Raw genomic sequence first — 21,527 nt, 5'->3', positions numbered from 1 at the left:
CTATCACCGAATACATCGTTGGTAGTCACCATAAAAACTCATACCAGGACTAATCTATTTTAAAATATGCCATGGGTGAGGGGGGGGGAGAAAATGATATTTACAAGGAAAAAACGAATATTTAGAATGAATAAAAATGGAGTTACTAAAAAGACCCTTCATGATGGCAGATACAATGATTTGCCAGTCAAAAGGAGGAGGCAGAGTCGTATGTTTTATTAAATGAATACCATTTATAAACTGTGATACTTATTGGGTGAATTTCTATCAGTCTTTTGTTTATTTTTCTACTTTTGAACCATAAACGATGTTCTTAAAATGGCATGTTCTGGTCCACCATGTTGTCATCTATTTAACTTACCAACATGGCACTGCTTGTTTTACGAACCGAATAAACTGTTTAAAATATGTTAAAACACACAAAACTCATCCAGATAGTTAAATGAGTAATTTATCTTGCCTTTGGTAACATTCATTTGTTATATATTTGAATTTTTTACTCCCCCTTTTATTTTCATTTGCTGCTATTTCGTAATAGTTACTCTGCTATTTCGCAATAGTTACTCTGGCAAGTCAAGCAATCTGAGCGGGAAGAGAATAAATAAACAGGGTGGAAAATAAGGAACAAACTAAAAGCAGGGCCGAATGATCACTTTCACACACTAAGTTATGGGCTTAAAATGCCTAGACTAAAAAACCAGTCAAGTTTTTTAATCCCAATATCCACATGCCTAAGGCACGTCCAAATACCACCGAAGTCTTGTTCAACTTACACGACAGACACGCACAACAATTACTCAATTTTCAACAAAGTCAGACGAAGAAAGACTTGCAAGTAGCTCATTTAGCAGCATAAGGATGCGACAGTAAGTGAATGCATGGTATATAGTCTCATCTTCATCGCCACACCCTTGACAAGCAGGCAAAAATCACCAAGCCAGCTGAGTGAAATCTCTTACTAACTCAGATAACATTTCGCATCACCACCCAGGCCAAGGACACCTAACCGTTATGAAGACACTCTCACCGGGCGCCTAAGGTCAGATTGAGCAGAGCTGCCCCCTCCTTAAACCGAGACCGCCAATCATATCATATTTAACGAATCCCTGAACAATAATCCGATGTAATGCCTTTCGGGACAACAGAAGAGTTTCAGAGAGGCATTCTTTCATCCTTAAAAAGGAACTTCAATGCCCGATAACACTTGTAATAGAAGGAACACTCACCTCGGGACATTCTATGTAATATATATATTTCAGAATTCATAATGATCAGTTCATAAAAATAAATAAAATTTACATATTTACACCCCTAAATGTTAACATTTATAGAAAAAATAATGTGCTCATGTTACTCATTATATTTTTTAGAATACATATTCCAAAATTCATAATGATTTGTTCATTAGCTTACACACATATACGAAACTTGATAAATATAGAGATATACGTGGTGTGTAATAAATAGTTCGTTTTCTGATTTTTGGCATGTAAATTTGTTATTCGGTTCGTGATGTCATTGAATAAATTTTTGAAGAAAATGGTAAAAAATATTTCTTTAAAATATTAAGAAAACAAAATGCAAAGTTTTCATTTGTATATAATCTTTATTTAAAACAAAACAGTTTACAGCAAGAATCGATACATATACTATACAAATGAATTGTTAAGTTATGCCAAAAATCGTTTTAGACATTTTTAGGAAATATTCAGGGCACACTTTCTCAGATATTTTTACAAATATTTTGGGTAGATATCGACTTCACCGCGAGCTGTTTAATGGTATATATCTTAAAGTAATTGACGCAATTATTACAATTACTTCTTGTAATTGTTTCTTTTTCAGAGTTATTGAAACCACAATTATAATCACTTTCAATGCGCTTTGTTTCAAAGTAACCCGGTCAATAATTACAGTTACTTCTTTTAAATTTTTTTCACGGTAATTGAGGCGATGATTATAATTACTTCTTTTAATGGTTTCTTAAATAATTAAGTAATTGGAATGGTTATTTCGTTTAATGTTTCTTTTTCAATATTTTTTCTTCATTTGATGATGTCGGTTTCAAACAGACTAGTCTAATATGACACTTATAAAACTTTTTTGTTGAATACATCCCTTATATAGAATAAATCCAAAACTAAAATGGGTTGTTTTTAGTTTGGTTTGTCAAATTCAATTGTTTTGCAAAGGTGGTTCAGCAATTTATGTTCATGCTTAGACTGCCTTTGTGACATGGCCCATTTTTTTTTTCTTGGCCAGAGTTTTATTTAATCAACCATTTCCGTTTTTAAACTGCTTTGTAAATGAGTCTTACATCCGCTATAAAACAAGTGAAACAGCATTCTTGTTATTTTTAGTGCTGTTGTTATTGTGTGCTTGATTTGCCGGTTTATTCTGCTGCCCATATTCTCGCTTTCCTGTTTTTGGTTCCATGAGAAATGAAGATTCACTCGAAGTATCGTCAATGTATTTCAAGTCGTCAGTGCTCTCATAGACCGGAAAATGAGTGGTCGACGACTGTGTCCCAATGGAACTCTCGCTGCCAAAGTTTGGATTCTTTAGAATGCATCTTGAGATCTTCTTCGATGCAACCTGAGAGGCAAGTCGGTTGAATTGGGTTCTAATTGGCATCGAGCTGTTACCTGTCATTGGATATTTCGAGGTCATTAAAGACGTCACGTCTGCATACTTCGTCTCTGTATCCAATGCTGTGGTCACTTGGCAAGTTGCTGTGGCCGCATACATCGATAACGTGGGTGTGTCGCTCATGTAGTTGGAGGATTCATACGACTTGTTTCCTAACGGAGAAGGCAGGCTCGTTGTTGTCGTTGAGTAGCTGAGGGCCGATGAAGAAGTATGATTCATTTGGTTCCTACGCTCAGCCAACGGACTCGAGAATGAAGCCATAGATGACTCGCTGCCCAACTGGTTTCTAGAGGATTGCAAACCGGACATTGTGCTGACCACTGAAGTTCGAGTCTTTTGAACAGTTGCATAGAAAGGCTCGACTTGCGGGTTATACTTTGAGGAATAAAGTGATGCGTTTGTTTGGTAATTTGTTTGATAGATGCAACTTGGAGTTGTGTAGAGACATGATAATGGCGGTTGTGTTTCATTAGAAGGAAGGGCTGTTACTATTGTCTTTCCAGAACAGCGCCTCACCAGAGGAGACGTTCTGTATTGTGGTTTACTGCTTGGGATCGACGGCACTTCAGTTGGATTCTTAGTAACCTTTGTTAGGGAATCCATATTGAATTGGGTTTCAGCAATCTGTGGAATCGGCATAAAAGTCGATCTGCTCCTACGAAATATACTTTGTTCCTCTTTCGTCAGCCCAGACCCATCTTCGAGCAGTGTTTCTGAACTTTTACTCTTATAATCCTCCTCAGCATCCTCATCTTGGCTTTCATTCCGACTAAAATCAAAATGGAGGGTCTGGCATTTCCCTTTGTTTTTTGGTGGCTTAATCCCACGGGAAACCAATTCCAAATCCTTGTCTACCATCTTGTCAGAATTGGTTGTTGCTGTCTTGCGCTCAACATGTCTGGTTCCCAAACGAGGGAAGCTGAAGTTTTTGGTGGATAGCAGAGGGCGGTTCCACAACAGTCGTCGGTGATCCTGATGTCTATCTGAGCTTCTTGAGAGGCCAAAAAGAGGCAGGCATGATGTTCGCTTTGGAGATTCCAATCTGAGATCATCCATGCAACAGGGCATGGCACACGGGTTTCCACTGACATCGTGGGGCATCTGTTGAACTTGTGAGTAATATGCTGATCCTGAATTTTCGTTTCGCTTGTGCCACTGAAAATAAAAAATAAAAGAATAGTCAATATTTTTGTTATTTAATGAGATATTAGAAAAATAATTGGATAATCAACGTTGTATATTCAAACAATATTTTATTAAAATAATTTAACTGTGCCAACCACGTGACACGCATCAATCAGATTTGACTGGATGAGATTAGACTTCAATTTTCTCTTCTAGACCATCACCATCAAATTGAAAAGGAACAAAACGTGTTACAAAATCTTCTATCATATAGACTTTCCACTAAAAGTCCCAGAAATATGAAATCTTCTATGATATGGCCTATGAAAAAAAAATGATTTTCATATTTCATTTAATAAAAATGTTGCAGCATTACTTGATTTTCAAAAGTTTTCATTTGAACTAATATATATATAAATTAAACGTACTTTGTTTTTTTTTATCAAATTCTAAATTTCTATCAATCGCCCTTCTCTACAATCTACAAACGAATAATCGATGACCTTCACGTGAAATTAGAAAAAATATTAGTGACAGAACAAACAACAACAAAAAATACATATATAGACGTTAGAAAAATGACAAATTTATGTTCTTGTGGCTTACAAAAATAATATTCGTATATGAAAATAAAAATAAATGGCCATTCTCTTGTTAAGCAGACGAATTTTTTAAAGCAGAAGTTGAAAACCAGAAAGACTGTTTCACCGAAGCCACCTGATCTAAATTATATATATATATATATATATATATATATATATATATATATATATATATATATATATATATATATATATATAATTGGTTTCAAAGATCTCCTTCTATCAACTTCTCTCTCTGTTTCTGTATATGTCTGTCTCTCCTCTATCTATCTATCTATCTATCTATCTATCTGTCTGTCTATCTCGGCATCAGTTCCTCTTCTGATCTATAAGTAAATAGATCTCATTGTCTTCTCAATTATCTCAAGATTGTCTTAACCTTAAAGATAAGTGTGAAGAGAGAAAACGCTTTCAGTTTTAATGTCAGAAGGAGAATTACACGCAATTACCTCCCGTAATGAATTTTATTAACCTTGCCATTCAGTTTATCTCGTCTTGATTAACTAATGACCCCCATTTTTGTAGTCAGTTCATTTATCAAAACGATCACATTTCACAGACTAATGGACAAGTTCCTGCCTGTCAAACTTTTATCAAACTTTGATTCAAGCCATGGATTAATCCCTCCCCTTCCATCAACAGAATTACACGGTTACATCTTTAATGCCTTTTCTATCATACTTCACAGACATTGAATAGAATACCCATCTCAGGAACAGTAAAAATAAATTCTCCAGAATAATTATGCACTAGTATTAAATCTTGTTAAGAAATGTGATATCAAGATATTAATTATACTAAATATAATCCTTATTTTGATTAAAATCATTTACATAGTTTTGATTCCAGAAAATTTATAAAAGTGAAAGGTCTTAAGAAGAAATTTAAATTCAAGGATTTTTTGTGCCTAATAACCATTGATCAAATTCAATACCAAAAGTATATATTTGAATTTTCAAATGGGAACTTGTGTTCATATTATGCCCCTCAGGACTCATTTAAAATACTCCCCCAAAAGTGAAATTTGTGCTACTCAGTCAGCGAGTATATTTGCATAGTCATAGTGGATGGTGTTTGACTTATTTTCAACTTTTCTTTTTGTATATGTTCCCATGACTTGCTGCTGCTGTTATAGTATATTTTATAACATGTGTTACATCATGTGTTATAGCATGTGTTATAACACGTGTCGTAACATGTGTTATAACATGTGTTATAGCATGTTTTAGTTATAACTGTATGATAGCATGTATTACAGCACGTGTTATAGTATGTGTCATAGCATGTGTTTTACTATGTGTTATAACACGTTTTATAGCATGTTTTAGTTATAACTGTATCATAGCATGTATTACAGCTTGCAGTATGTGTCATAGCATGTGTTATAAAACGTTTTATAGCATGTGTTAGTTATAACTGCACTATAGCATGTGTTATAACTGTATTATAGCATGTGTTATAACTGTATTATAGCATGTGTTCGTTATAACATGTATTACAGCATGTGTTATAACACATGTTATAGCATTTGTTAGTTATAACTGCATTATAGCATGTGTTATAACATGTATTACAGCATATGCTATAGCATGTCCCATGTGTTATAACTGTATTATATTTATTTGCTTAATTTTTTTACTATCAGTTTGTTCAAGCTACCGGATGCCAAACATTCATCTGCCCAGATATTCGAACCGAGAGATCTTTTTTTTTTTAATTCTGACCGTCCCTTTAAGTGTAATTGTTTGAATCTTTCGTGCACTCGGTTCGCAGGGTATATTTGCCAGGTAGATTTTGAAATTCTTTTTCATGAGTCCAGTTGCTCCTATAATTACTGGAATGATGAAGATCTTTTCTAAGATTGCAGTTTCTTTTCATGTCGTACATAAGACGTTGATCTTTCGCTATATTTTGTCATGGTATGGAACCTTGTAACATCCAGAAAAGAAGCACACAAGAAAGAAAGATAAACCAGTAAAATACTTTTAAAAAATTAGTGATGATTTCCAAGCTAGAAAAACAGTGCCTCAGCAGTATGGGGTTTTCCTGCCTTTGCTATTATTTTGATATATACAGCATAATCACGTTTGACACACCGGTTCCCATCAGATCACCAAAGTTAAGCAACGATGAGCCTGGCCAGTACTAGATGGGTAACCATTTGGGACTTCCAGGTGCTGTATGTAGTCTCCATTTATCTTGGCATTGTTTCCAGTCATCCTGGACTTCACCTTGCCACTGGACTGAAGCAGTGCTGATTAAGGAGAAGTGTGGTTGGAGATTGTGCAACCCTTGCCACACAATTACATGCACAGCTGCCCCTATAGAGGTATCCTTTATCTTTCGAGATTGAACGGAGGTATCAAGCTATTATTTTGCTAATTTATCATTAACAAAATGAGTAAAATATGTGATGGTTTACTGGCATCATATGAAATTAGCAAAATAATAGCAAAGGCAGAATAACACCATAATGTTGGTGAAACAGTAATTCTACCAGCAATGCAAGTGAAATTACTAATTCCATCCTTTAAGCAACTCTTCTGTGTCATGACGCATTGATGAAATGGCAGATGACGTAGAAAAACAATTGGTAGTCGATTTGCAAGAGAAACATTTTCACCTTCAACTTGATGAATCCACTTTAAGAGATAATGAGGCCATTTTATTAGATAAGTGATGAAGAACCCCCATAGGAGATGCTTTTTGCTGGAAGTTTTGTGGCAGACACAAAAGGTGAAACAATTTTTTATTGAAGTTGTTACTTATTTCCAGGAAAACATTTTTCCACTCAAAAATATAATGGTGCACCTTCGATGACACAAAGTTTTTATACATACGATACAAAGGTTTTATTGCATATTTTAAAAAAAGGTGTCCCAGCAGTATTTTGTATTCACTGTATGATACACCGTCAACATTTAGTTGCAAAGAAAATGAGTGTATGTCTGAATGATGCCCTTACTGTTGTAATACGAGTAGTTAACCATCTTAAATTAAATTCTCTTCAAGACCGCCTTTTTCATGAATTATGTAAGTAAAATGGAGAATAGATCGAACGGCTTGTATTAGATGCAGACGTGAAATGGCTATCAAAGGGGAATTGTCTTCAGCGTTTCATTGTACTTTGGGAATCTATTGTTACCGTTTTTTTTGCTAACACACAAGTTGCAGAACAACTGCTTGCACTTAAATGTGATGCGGTTTTCTTATCTATAAGTAAATTTAATTCACTTAATAAACAGCTCAAAGGAAAAAATTCTCACTGGATATCTAGTAAAAGTGCTATTGCTGCTTTTCTGAAGAAACTGCAGTTTTATAAAAATAATATCAGGCGTCTGCATTTGAACAGTTTCCTTGTTTAGCTTCTGCTAGCAGCAATCTGCAAGATGAAAATGATGCATTATATGGTGAATATATGGAAAATATGCATGAAGATATGCAAACGCGGTTGAGTGACTTACTCATTATGGTTATACGACTAGGGTTTTAATTCCTTTGGAAATTAATGTTGCCGATATAGAAATATCTTTGCAAGAACCTCTCATCGAATTACACAATGATGAAATTATGAGTGAAAAATTCAAAGATCCATCTATAATACAGTTATAACACATGCTTTCCAAAGTAGAATCCATGGAAGAAAAACGGTGTTGTTACAATGTTCCGTGAAATAAAGCACAGCTCTACTTTATTGCTTTTATAAAATCTAATTTTGTTGAATCAGGATTTAGTCGTGTTTCTCAACTGTTATCAAAAGCTAGCAATAGACCCGACATTGTGAAAAGAGGTGAACTTCGATTATCATTAACATCGATGGAAACAAATATAAAAAAAAAACTCGCTGAACAGCATCAACCACAAGGATCTCATTGAATAAATATGTCCATCTCATTTATTTTTTACTACACGTTTTACTTTAACTATTTATCAAAATTTTTACCAGTGTACATAAATGCTACAGGGAATTCAATTGCCTTATTATTATCACCACACAACGAGTCATGGCAGGCATGTAAAATCAACAGGAGGTGCATTTGAAATGAATGTTTCTGTTTAGAACACAAATGAAGCATGATACTTGACTTTTGCATTTTAAACTTTAATGCAATCTATTATTTTGTTATCAAGTAAGATCTTTGACTTACTTGCAGTTTCATCAAATACTTTTGCAAGCAAAATCCGATCCCGCATTTTGCTAATTCCTACCCTCTGATGAGAAGGAAAGTATTTCTTCAAAACTCTGCGGATTAAGGACTATCCACTTATTCAATGTTTCCTTTTCATATTAAATATGTTTTTAACTCTTTTTCAAGATGTTTTTTGATATGTTTTATTAACTATTTGCTTTTATTATAAGCTCTATCTCCTATTTGGTTTTATCGAGCTTTTACATCTGGTTGAGATTACTTTATAAATATTAAAGAATTAATATTTATAATATACTTTAGTTTTACCATCTTGGATCATTTTGGTATATTTAATTGTAATTTTTATTTTATATATATATATATATATATATATATATATATATATATATATATATATATATATATATATATATATATATATAATAAATATTCCAAATTCGTTTTAAAATATATATAATTTTTTATTCATATATTTTTTCTGCTCATTTTTCAAAACACATTTTATCTTGATAATAGATTCAAGATGTTTCAAAGACTTGTTCAGTTAATTTTTCTCCCATCAAATTATAATTCCCCGCCTACAATAAAACATATATTTATATACAGGGTGTCTAAAACATTTATTCACACTTTAACCCTATGTTCATAAATAAAAGTTTTATCATCATTCGAAGTGTGAACACATTTCTTAGACACCCTGTATTTGTTCTTTGTTCGGTTAAGTCTTATTTCTTTTCTCTCAATATTTAATTATAGGACGGGTCTTGCAATTAATACAAAGTTTAATTGCTATATCTGAACATTTTCTATCAGGAGCTGTCTATGTCGCTTCCAGTCACTTGGCAAGATAACATTCTAAACAATGCCATTGTGAAGAGAGCTAAAATCTCAAATGTATTTTTTTTTTTTTTTTGCTAAAACAGAGATGTCTATATTGACTTGACTTGGACAAGATAGAATCTCTTTTGTGGTGAAACTTTGGTAGGAAAATCCAGATTATGGAGCGGCCTCAGCTGTGATTCAGAGCTATTTGCAAAAGAAAATTGAAGGGATTATCATAAAGGTCGGCTATTATTCATCTTGTTTGAAAGCAACCTGTGCAGCAAGGTCCCAATTCAAAGAGATATCAAACCGATTAAAGAAAAAAATATAGAAGGAAGGCCTGAAAAAAAAATCCAAACATATTATCATAGTCTGCCGGAGCTAAAATTTTCTAATGTAACAAAATTACTCGTAGGGAGATATAACAACAAAAAAAAAAAATTGTAAATTAAGTACTCTCGACATTTTTTTGCGTGTGCCACACCAAATTAGTTGAGGAGGGTCAAAGAGGATGGAAAGACCGAGGAGAGAAGGCACTGGCCAGACCTCTGCTGGATGAGTACAAAGAGAACTAGGACCTTAAGAATTCCAGCAACGACCAATGGTTGCTGCCAATGAAAAATCATTGGTAAGCGGCTGTTATGAAAACACAAATTCATCGTAAAAGGTTATCGAAAGAGGTGGCGAGCACTGGAAATCTGGGGAGACTTGTTGTCACTCAGACTCAAGATAGCATCACAAGTTGTTCTCTAAGAGAAATATTTGATAATGACTTGCGTGACTACTCCTAGTGAGTAAACTACTACTACTACTACTAATACTAATACTACTACTGATAATAATAATAATAATAATAATAATAATAATAATAATAATAATAATAATAAAAACATTAATAAAAAATACCGTGGTAATAAATGACAAATGATGCCTTTGTTATGAAAGTGGATTATACAAACATGGATTGGATATCGGAAATGGACATCTGGGGGTCATATTTGGAATCCACGGCTGCGTTTGTTTGCTGTCTTTGGACAGTTTGTGATTGGTAAGTAATATATTCTATAATGTTCAAAATAATAATTGATAATTTACACTATTTGTATCCAGACTACATTTCTCTTGTATGTTATTTTCACATTCCGGTCGATGAACTCTTCGACCGTCTTTAGGTGGATCTTATCGAAATCGGTAATCGAATGAAGCCTTTATTTAATCCACAGAGCTAGCTTGTTTTCATTACGTCAGAAGTCGAAAGTAATTTGTAATAGTATTCTTATTGTAGCGTTCTGTTTAAGTGATCTCGGATACGATGTCAGGCTAAATTCATTTCTATAAGCTGACACTATGACAAGAGGTGCACAATTTACACATGATCCAACATATTATCAAATAATATTTATAGAATATGACCCAGATTCGAATCACTTCCCAAATGTAAAGTGGATTTTCTTTTCTAAATATTTCTCTATCTAATTAAAAAAAATAGCTAATCAATAATTATTAAATGAAACACTGGGAGATAGGGCAAAAAAACAAAACAAAACAAAACAAAAAAAAAAACAAGAAAAAAAAAGCAACAAGTCGCCTCCCAGGCGGATATAGAAATGATTATTAATATTATTCAATGTTTCCACAGGGGAAATTATAAAAATAATGAAAAAAACAAAAAACTTAAAAATCCCAAGAAAACAAAACAGAATGAACGAGAAATTGTAATTAAATGTCAAAACCACTTAGAAATAATGCAGTAAGAAATGCAGAGAAAAAATACATATAATGATGTAAATGTTCTTAAGTGACTTGCTGTTACTAATTCTGGCTTACAAAACTTTACATATAAGATGTACCCAGCAGGCGTTGCCCGGGGGACGTTAAAAAATTTTTTTTTTTAGCAAAGTAATGTCTCTTGATAATAGATCCATCCTCAAACTAGAAGGTTGGATGTTTGAATCACGTCAAACGCAATAATTTAAAAGGGTAATATGGTGTATTGAAAAAGGCGAAAGTAGTTCTACGTGCTTCCATACTTGCCAAAACATAATTTTTGCCTTGAATTATTGTCACTAATTTAAAATGCCATTAAATTCGTGCCCTTGTTACTGAGTTCGTCTTTTAAGTCGTGTTACTGCTACTGTTTTATTCTTTTTTTTTCATCCAAACAACTGCCACAGTAGACACCCCTAGCTGTAGTTTCATTTTTATTTTAGACCATGAGCCTTTCGTCTTATTCCTAAACTAATAAACCGATCATTATGAATTTTAGAATACAACTGTTAGGTGTATATAGGATTGTAATGTTAGCTATATTAAGATTACTTTAGTTTTATGAAAAGAGAATGAAAATTCAGATAGGTGGTTTAAAAATTTCGCGAGATGGTTTAATCAAACAACCTCCCTGCTTAGTTCCAGTGAATCCAACGACACTATAGAAATTATAATTTTAAAAAAGAAAAAAAAAAGGAAAAATAACAAAAAAAATAACAAAGGAAAAAAGCCTTCCAAATTTCTTATCTTCATTAAAGGGCTGCCCTTGATAAAGAACGGATGCCTCTGTCACCTGATGAATTTGTTTTTAGATTAAAACAGTAAATTTACTGTAGCGACAAATTAAATAAAATAGTATTCTGCTCTTTTGATTGAGCACTATCAATACTCTCGTTAAATTCAATGGTTTTTACTTTTAGGTATCTTTACCTGGAATATATATATATATATATATATATATATATATATATATATATATATATATATATATATAAAACTTAAATGACCTTGTAACGGATATTGTAACCCAACATCCGGTTTACAACTTCCGGTTGCGCATGCGTACATAAACAAATAATCAACGTGACAATAAAATGTATTGTTTTACTGTGTACGTTTTCAGCGTCCCAATTGTTTGTTTCTTTTCTCCATTTTTTAACACACCTTCCTTAAAAAACATTCATACATTTTTCTACACTACCAACATAAATAAATAACCCAGAAAATATGTTTTTTTTTATTTGCGTTACAAATAAATAATCAACGCGACAATAAAACATATTGTTTTACTGTGTATGTTTTCAGCATCCCAATTGTTTTTTTTTTTCGTGTTTAAATTAAAAGATATATCAAAATTTGAATTTAACTTTAAGTATTATGGTAGCTGTCCAGTGCACATTTACCTATAAGTATGGCAAACCACTTATTATTCAATGGCTGTAAGTTTTGTTTTTTCAAAAACAAGCAATTATAAACAGAACGACTCTATCTATATTCTTTTTTTCATTTTAATATACTTTCATAGAAATGTTTCTGTTATGTCAAAAAAAAACTATTTTCTTTACGTCACAAGTGTTACGCTCATACATTAATTCCATAGCTAATATAACATACTGACCCAACAGGTCACAGGTAGTCTAGTATATAAATAAGCTTTGGGTATTTTACAAAATGATACTTAAATAAAATATTTAAAAAAAAAAAATTAAATTCAGTTTAAATTCCTGGAACTAAATTGACCATATTGCAGACTTAAAAAAACTTAACTTAAACTGTTAAATAGAATCATCAGCTGCTTGCCATATAGTTGTTTCTGAGATTTATTTAATTCTCTATCTATTCTAAATATTGAAGTTTTATTTATTTTTTTAAGCTTCGCCTGCTTGAAAGCTTTCTTGTGACATGTAACAACTGTTCTTATTAATCTGATTTGCGAAAGTTGATTTTAATCAATATATTCTTTTCTAAAAATAACGGAGCTCACCTTCAACTTGAGTGCGGCTTTAAAGGTTATCAAAAACAATTGAAGATTTTCTATTCTGGCCAAGGCTTTGGTCAAAGTGTTTCTTTTAAGATACAATTTAATTATGAAATTCAGTGTCAGACATCTTTGGGGTTTTGTCAAATGCTATTGTGTTCTTGACCTTTAGTTAGAAGCAAAGTATCGGCTATGTTCTTATGTATCAAAGTACACGTTTACACATGTGTTAACATATAGACATTCGAGCCTAACACGTTGTCGACTCTGTCGCAAAGAAGACCAAGACAAATAATAATTCGACTCACTTTTTTCTGTTGAAAAAAACGACATTTATTTCCAGCTAGTTTGACGAATAAAACATGATCCTCAGTCTGCGCACACGTTTTCCTTTTTTAGGTCTTTTTCTTTTTTTCCTTACTGTGACGTCACATTGCATATGGCTCGGCATTTGTATACAGCCACCATGCGCGCGTCCACGCTCTGTTATACTTATACTAATTTTTTAGCAAAGTGTAGTATCTGTTCTGATACTACACATCTTTTCTGTTTTTTATATCATATCATCATGGAGACTAGTAGCTCGGTAACATTTTTTCCCAGTGAACAGGGACAAGCTGTCATAGTCAGCAGTATATGGATATTTTCGAGTTTTCCTTCTCTTGGATGAGTCGTCGTGAATGTCTAATATTTCTCAAGGATATTAGTAAAAATAGTGCAATAGGCCAGATCGAATACGCCATATCAAATTCATTGTGATGACATCACAATGGGTGTCCCGGATTCTGTGATTTACTGACTTGATAGACTTGTACTTACTAAAAGAGATAAATAGAAAAATACCGGGTTTAAATGGGGGGGGGGGGCTATATAGAGATGACGCACTATTTGTAGTTAATTCCAGCGATCAGATTACTGAAAAAAACTAGGAAAAATATCAGATTTTTTTAATGAAATGGGATTAGAAATAACAATAGAGAGCAATTACCAAAAAAGTAAACTTTCTAGACATTAATCTAAATCTTAATGATAACACATATGAACCGTATCACAAACCTAACCAAAAAATATTCTACATTGATTATCAATCGAATCATCCTAAATGTATGAAGAAGGCACTCATTCCCAATATTTCTAAAAGAATATCTGAGCTATCAAAGCACGAGAGTCTTTTTGAGAAAAACAAAATTATTACAATGAAGCTCAGATCGGGATACCATTGGGAATTAGAATACATGAAGAGTGCAAACAGTAGGAATAACAAACCTAACTGTACAATAGCATACAACATGGCAGTGAGAGCAAGAAAGAAACCGAAGAATAATAATGGATGCAATAAGAAGGATCAAAAGAATAAAAACAGAGAGAGTAATAATATCAGTGAAACAGGTAATGATGAGGTTGATACTAGGAATAAGAGAAACAAATGCAAGAAACAGGTTTGGTTTAATCCGCCGTTTAGCGAGAATATCCAAAACAATATCCCTAATGAATTTTAAGGAATAATTGAAAAAATAATTCGAACCTGAGAATAGATTAAGCAAAATAATTAATAGGAACTCAGTAGAACTCTCTTTCTCCACCTCTGCCAACTTAGCTCTAATAATAGGAAAATAAGCAAAATAAGGAATAATAATAAGTCAATATCAAAAGAACGGATTTTAGATGGAAACTGTAATTGCAGAATACCTGGCAATTGTTTGCTGGATGGCAAATGCTTAACCTCAAAAATAGTGTACAAATGTGAGATTAAGAAAATAATAAGAAGGTATATCTTGTAGCCACGGAGTGCATCTTTAAGGAAAGATTCAGAAACCATGTTGTATCCTTCAAAAATGAACCGGGGAATGAAACTAACAGATAATAATGATGGAAGAGAGGATGGAACAAGAATGAACATTAGAAATAAAAAGAGGAACACAACTGCATTAAGTGATTGGGTCAGGGAACTTCATAAAAACAAAAAAAGATTTTGAATTAAAATGGTCAATAGTAGATAAGGGTAGAAAGTATAAACCTGGTAAATCAAAAACATGCAATCTGTGTTTACTGGAAGCTTACTGCATAGTGAATCCTAAAATATATATATATATATATATATATATATATATATATATATATATATATATATATATATATATATATATACAGAGCATAATCATGTTAACCACAGAAGTTAAGCGACATGGAGCCTGGCCAATATCAGATGGGTGACCATTTGTGAATGTGATTGTATGTCATCTTCTCATGACCGAGATATATATGCAGCTAGAGACCGCTGGTGAATTTGATATTCCCTACAAACTTTCTCCTCTGGAGGAAGCTGACATTATTTGCCTAGGGCTAAATGCCATACCATGTATTGCCGGTTTATTTTATTCAAACACCTCACATAACACTCCCTCAGATGTCAGAAGCATCGCTCACAGAATAGTTGTTAATAGACAAAATTAGAAGAAGCAAGCTGTCGAAAATGTGTAGTCTGCATCTGTGCCACACATTATAAAAAAATACTTCATAAATAATCAAACGTAGTTCATAGCATTGATCATTGTTAGTATTCCCATAGTGTTCCTCAGTTTTCAGCTGACAATCATTCTGCCCCATTAACCCTAATTCTAAGTAACTATTGGCCTTGAGGCATGGTGATCCAATAGTAAGAAAAAAATGTTGCACACACTATTGAAGTTTGAACATCCATGAATGAGGTCTATTTAAATATAAGAATTTTTTTTTCTCTGTGACGATGTTGACATTTTTATGCTTCAACATTTTCTAGAGAAACTTGTTTAAAAACTTAATAAATAAAATAAAATACAATTCGAATCTGGGTCCTATTCTATAAAAGGGTCGCTTTTTTCGCCTATATTTTCGAAAGTCATTCCTTCTTTTCGATTGACTAGCCTTAATTCAAACCTTTGCCACTTCCAGTTTGGTGATGGACGCAATGGAAAAAATGTCACCTTTTTTTTCACGTTCTTTTCCTTCTTTGCGCTACGGGTTCGAGCCTGCCTGCTTACTTCCACGTTTTTTTTTTTTTTTTTTTTTTTTTTTTTTGCTCAACATACACCTCCAAACACTCGGGCAACACCGGGCACCCAGACTAGTTAATTTATGAACTCTACAGCTAATTTAACATGGCATTCGTTGTTACATAGTACAGATTTTATTTTAGTTTTAAATATCTCACAAAAAAATGGTTGATACATCTGATCCAAACCAGTTTTATAAAATTCATCTCAGTTCGAGCAATAAATGGAGTTGTGACGTAGAGATAAGAACTACCATCCATTGACTTCCCAACTCGTGAACATGGTAATGGACTCTAGATATAGATGTCAACTGCGAATACACACAGTGCTGAACAAAATGGCTGCTCTCTAGCCTTCGGAAACCCCATCCCTGCTACGATTATGGGGAAACCATGAAAAGCTGCTTTGTGGGATGTGAGCTCATAGCAAATGAACTTGCAAAGGAAATTGCAAAGAGAGTGAGCTAAATGTGCGAATTCACAAGGTCTAGGTTAAACCAGACAAGATGAAAGTAATCTGGAAGTCAAATCTTCCTATCAAGATGAGACATGACTTTTTGAAAGTAATGTCACATAATGTAATGTAACGTATATAGACGTAGCACTTGGACTTTTACCAAAAATTTAAAGAATAAAATTGACGGTGTATACATAAGAATGTCAAAAGCTGCTCTTAAGATCTCCTAGAATCACTACCCTACAGGAGAGCAACCCTACAGAGGCCTTCCTTGATGAGAGAGAGAGAGAGAGAGAGAGAGAGAGAGAGAGAGAGAGAGAGAGAGAGAGAGAGAGAGAGAGAGAGAGAGAGAAGCTTCTGGACACTGCTAAAGGACTAAGGATGAAATTGTCAGCAATGTTTTTCTGTGAATGCCAAAACAGCCAATATGCCAAATGGAGGCCGCACGGAACTTATGTCAAGCAGCTGACAGAGGTTTCACAAAGGATGACCTACATAGTATGATAGAGGATAGAGTGAGATGGAGTAAGTATCATGAAAGTCCACAACACAATCAAGACTAGATGATGATGACGAAAGCAGTTTCTCTCAGAACATTCCTTTTGTATTCCTTAGTCGAGAGTTGAAAGCAAAGTAAAAGGTTAATCCAATCAAACCTGTTTGTATTTTATCACGAAAAATAATAAATATAAGAAGGTGATATTTATTAGATGCAGACATATTGTATAACTGGCCAGGCTTTTCAACAGGCTGAATTAACCTTATTTAACCCAAATAGATTGCACTGGCAACTTTATCTTAAATATTGTATATTTTAGGTCGATATTGATTTGTCGATAATTCAAAATTAGATTCAAGCTTAGAATTCTGAAAAATGGAAAATCTAAAATAGCTCTCGAATTTCAGAAGGTAAAATAAAATAAAATATAAAAATATTTGCATCGTGCGTTTTTTCATCTTTTGTTTTAACAACTAAAGATTAAATCTGGACAGTATAGGGAGAAGTGTGCAGGATAGATGTTGAAAGAATGGATGAGATTTCTTGGGTTAGTAGATGTAGGACAATTGTGGAAGTAGCTTCCGTTGACAAGGGAAGTTCAAGGAAAATATGGTAAGAATGGTTAAAATCAAGATATTATGCAGCTAAACCTTGCGCTTTGAATCTTTATTTCAATTTAGATTAAATTCCATTACATGATTTGGATTCTAGAATCTCTACAATTATATAAATGCGACTTTGTGTGTGTGTGTGTGTGTGTGTGTGTGTGTGTGTGTGTGTGTGTGTGCGTGCGTGCGTGCGTGCTCGCGCGCTCGCGCGTATATGTGAGTTCCTTATAGACTCCGAAACAGCTGAACAGATTTTCTTTAAAATTTACAGAACTGAGCTGTGATCTTAGTTAAGATAAATTTAGAAGAAAGAGGGATAAATAAAAACCTAGCCAGAGATAGTTTAGTTTAGACGGCGGTTTCTAAAAGACGTTCAATGCATGCCATAATGTGAAAGGAACATTAAATCAATGATGATGCTGATGATGATCATGATCATGATCATTATATTATTGGTCAGGCTTTTCAATAGACTGAATTAACCTTCTTTAACCCGAATAAATAGAACTGACAACTTTATCTTAAATATTGTATATTTTGGGTCGATATTGATTTGTTGATGATTCAAAATTAGATTCAATCTTGGAATTCTATAAAATGGAAAATCTGAAATAGCTCTCGAATCTCAGAAGATAAAATAAAAATATTTATTTTCTGCAGTCTTTCAATTTATTTTTATAAATCTTTTTTTGTTTTGTTTTGTTTTGTTTTTACAAATGGAGAATTTATTTTCCTTCCTTTTTTTCTAACTATCAAATAACAAACGTGTCAATACGGCAAAACAAATAATCGAGATGAATTTTAGAATTAATAAATTCCGGAATTCTTCAGCTCCATGTTCAAACGAAATATGCAAATACAAATCTTGCGAGGCGACATATTTATTTAGAGCACAAACAACAAAAAAGAAACAAAGAAAATAAATTTAAAAGAAAGAAAATGTTCCCAAAATTGATTCCGAGTTAGTCAACTTCAAGCAATCGAGAACAAATTGAGAAATGAATAAAAAAATATTTGAAGCAATATTCCTCCGGTAAAAGTTGAGGATATGTGTTGCATGGAGAGAAATGATATGAGAATGATACGATGGATGTGTAATGTGAGTGTTAAAGATAGGCTTAGATCTGATGACCTCAGAGGAAAGTTAAATATGGACAATATAGGAAGATGTTGCAGAACAGATGTTGATGGTTTTGTTGCATTGAAAGAATGAATGAGATTGCTTAGTTTAGTAGATGTAGAACAGTTGAGATAGCAGGGTCAGTTGGTAGAGGAAGGCCAAGGAAAGCATGGAAAGTGATAAGGATAGGTTTAGAAGAAAGAGGCATAAAGATCTGGTCAGAGATAGGTTAGTTAGGTAGTCAATTTCTAAAAGCCACCTGACCCATGCTAGCATGTAAAACAGACGTTAAACCAATGATGATGATGATGATGATTATGATGATGATGACTGTTAATTTACATTGTGAATTATTCTAAAATTTGAATTCTTCGAAAATAAAAGTCTATAATGGTTCTTAGATGACTGAAGAAAATTCTGTTGCAACTATACGAGAAGAATACCCGTCCCAGGACGAGTAAAATAAATACCCCAAGCAGAACAGTTTTACACCGCTTTTATGTCCTTCACGAATGGTTAAAATCAAGATATTATACATCTAAACGTTGCGCTTTGAATCCTTATTTCAATTTAGATTACATTCCATTACATGATTTGAATTCTAGAACCTCTACAATTATCTAAATGCAACTTTGTCTGTGTGTGTGTATGTGTGTGTGTGCGTGTTCGTTCCTTATAGACTTCGAAACGGCTGAACAGATTTTTTAAAAAATTTACAGAACCTTAGTTTATAAGTCTGAACAAAGCTTCTTTCTTAGAACTGCACGCCTGTGGAACTCTGTTCCGTCTGCCTGCTTCCCTCCGGACTACAACTTGGATGTCTTCAAGTCTAATGTTAACAAATTCCTAATGAACCGCCCCCTTAAGTAAACACTTCATCAAATCTCCTCACTAACATAATGTACTTGCAATAACCCTTATCCCTGAGTGGCTTCCGGGCCTTGATAAGTGGTGATCTCTGTGTAAAAAAAAAAAAAAAAAAAAAAAAAGTCTGGGAGTGATCTTAGTTAAGTTTTGTCTCAGAATACCCTTGATAATTACCGATAATCGAAACAGTTATTTTAATTTATCTATCATCGGTAAAGCCATTTTTTCCATGCCGTCGCTTAGCAACAATGTTAGAACAACGGGCCATGAAAATTCTACTGTGGGTAAGTTGTTAGTGTGTGTGTGTGTGTTTTTTTTTGGCATGATGTGGTCTGTAGGTTCCAACTCCGCATATAAATTTCTTAATTTTTTTTCATTAACCGCAAAGAATTTTATAAGACTTGAAAATTTACATGTTTTTGTTTGTTGTTGTTTTTTTTTTGCATAACATGGTCCGTAGGATCAAACCCCGCACATAAATTTCTGAATGTATTTTTTTGTTAACTGGAAAGAAGTTTATATAAAATAATTTTATAAAAGAAACAGTAGGTTCTCTAAAGTGCAATATAGAATAACATATTTTAGACTAAGTTACTGCATGGAAACATGTGAAGCTTCCTCCCGGGCAATTTTACGGATTTCGATGACAATAAAAATATAGGAGTGTGAAATATTCGTTGATCATCATTCAATCTCGGGCAATGTCGGGTCTTTCTGCTAGTATATCCTAAATTTAAGGGATATTAAAAAAAATTAAAATTGAGAGAATCTTGCTTAATTGGTGTTTAAAGGATCAGTTTAATGAAAATATAAAATATTTAAATTATCAAATGGAAGGTTGTGCCCATATTATTGACCCTCAATTCCCTTTAAAATATTTCAAAGAAACTGAAATTGTTTACTGATGTCTAATACCTATGTTTAACGTTCATTAAAATTGGAGGTGTTTTTATTTTAAAAAATGATTCGTTCACTCTATTATCCTCTTTGCATAAAACTAAACCAAATTTGTAACACTATCAACTGTGTTTCACAACTCATGAGAGTTAACTAGTTAAGAAATGAATTCTGTTTATATATTTGTATAAACATACAAACATACCTAACTTCATTATTGAACTAAAAGCAAATGAGTTTGACTACAAAAACGAAAATCGTAATGTTAAAATCCTTTGATCAATCTAGACCTACGTGAATGACATTTACGCTTTATAAATGCTAATTTCAACTAAATTCTCAACGCGGTTCATACCGGCCAAGGGCTTTGTTCCTTGCTAATAGAGGCAGAGATGACTTTGTGGCCAGGTTCAAATCCCTCAGTTGGCGGTAATCGTGACTCCCTACACTGATGATTCCTGAAAGACTAAAACGTTAGTGTCTGTAAGTATGAAAAATAATTATAGTAATTATATATATATATATATATATATATATATATATATATATATATATATATATATATATATATATGAAAGAGGTTTGACTTTGACTCTAAAGACCAAAATCTCAGTTTATCGTGCAGTGATTGTTTCGATACTCCTGTATGGATCGGAAGCCTGGACCCCCATACGGTAGGCAGATTGAGCAACTGAATACATTCCATAAGCGTTGCCTTCGCAGTATATGTGGATTAACATGGAAAGACAAGGCCCCTAACTCGGGATTGTTTGCTAGGTGCGCCACTTTAAGTATTGAGGCCTTCCTGATGAAGTCTCAGCTTCGGTGGGCAGGTCACCTTGTTCGCATGGATGAAAACCGTCTTCCTAAGCAACTAGCATACAGTCAATTGAAAGAGGGTAATCGAAATGTGGGTCGTCCATTTCTGAGGTACATGGATAAGCTGAAAGACAA

The 21,527-nt window shown here is 33.3% G+C and overlaps 1 protein-coding gene and 1 pseudogene across 7 annotated transcripts in view; one reads left to right on the top strand and one right to left on the bottom strand.

Moving 5' to 3' along the window:
• Nucleotides 1-1,581: 1,581 nt before the first annotated feature.
• LOC145277762 (hemicentin-1-like) overlaps nt 1,582-21,527 on the bottom strand; it is a 508,122-nt gene continuing 488,176 nt past the window's right edge. For 6 of the 7 annotated variants that reach the window (XM_080129486.1, XM_080129488.1, XM_080129489.1 and 3 more), the window contains one exon: nt 1,582-3,804. In XM_080129486.1, the coding sequence (XP_079985612.1) occupies nt 2,323-3,804 (1,482 nt within the window). In that variant the 3' untranslated portion in view covers nt 1,582-2,322. The remainder of the gene's footprint in view (nt 3,805-21,527) is intronic. The other variant, XM_080129492.1, reaches the window with a different exon arrangement.
• Nucleotides 6,445-6,562, top strand: LOC145278603 (5S ribosomal RNA; annotated as a pseudogene).

The sequence above is a fragment of the Euprymna scolopes genome, chromosome 6, assembly GCF_053919585.1.
Source record: "Euprymna scolopes isolate OS-2025 chromosome 6, ASM5391958v1, whole genome shotgun sequence".
In the NCBI taxonomy this organism is placed as follows: domain Eukaryota; kingdom Metazoa; phylum Mollusca; class Cephalopoda; order Sepiida; family Sepiolidae; genus Euprymna; species Euprymna scolopes.
Note: the sequence above shows the minus strand (reverse complement) of the source record. Positions and strands in the feature narration are given on the sequence as shown.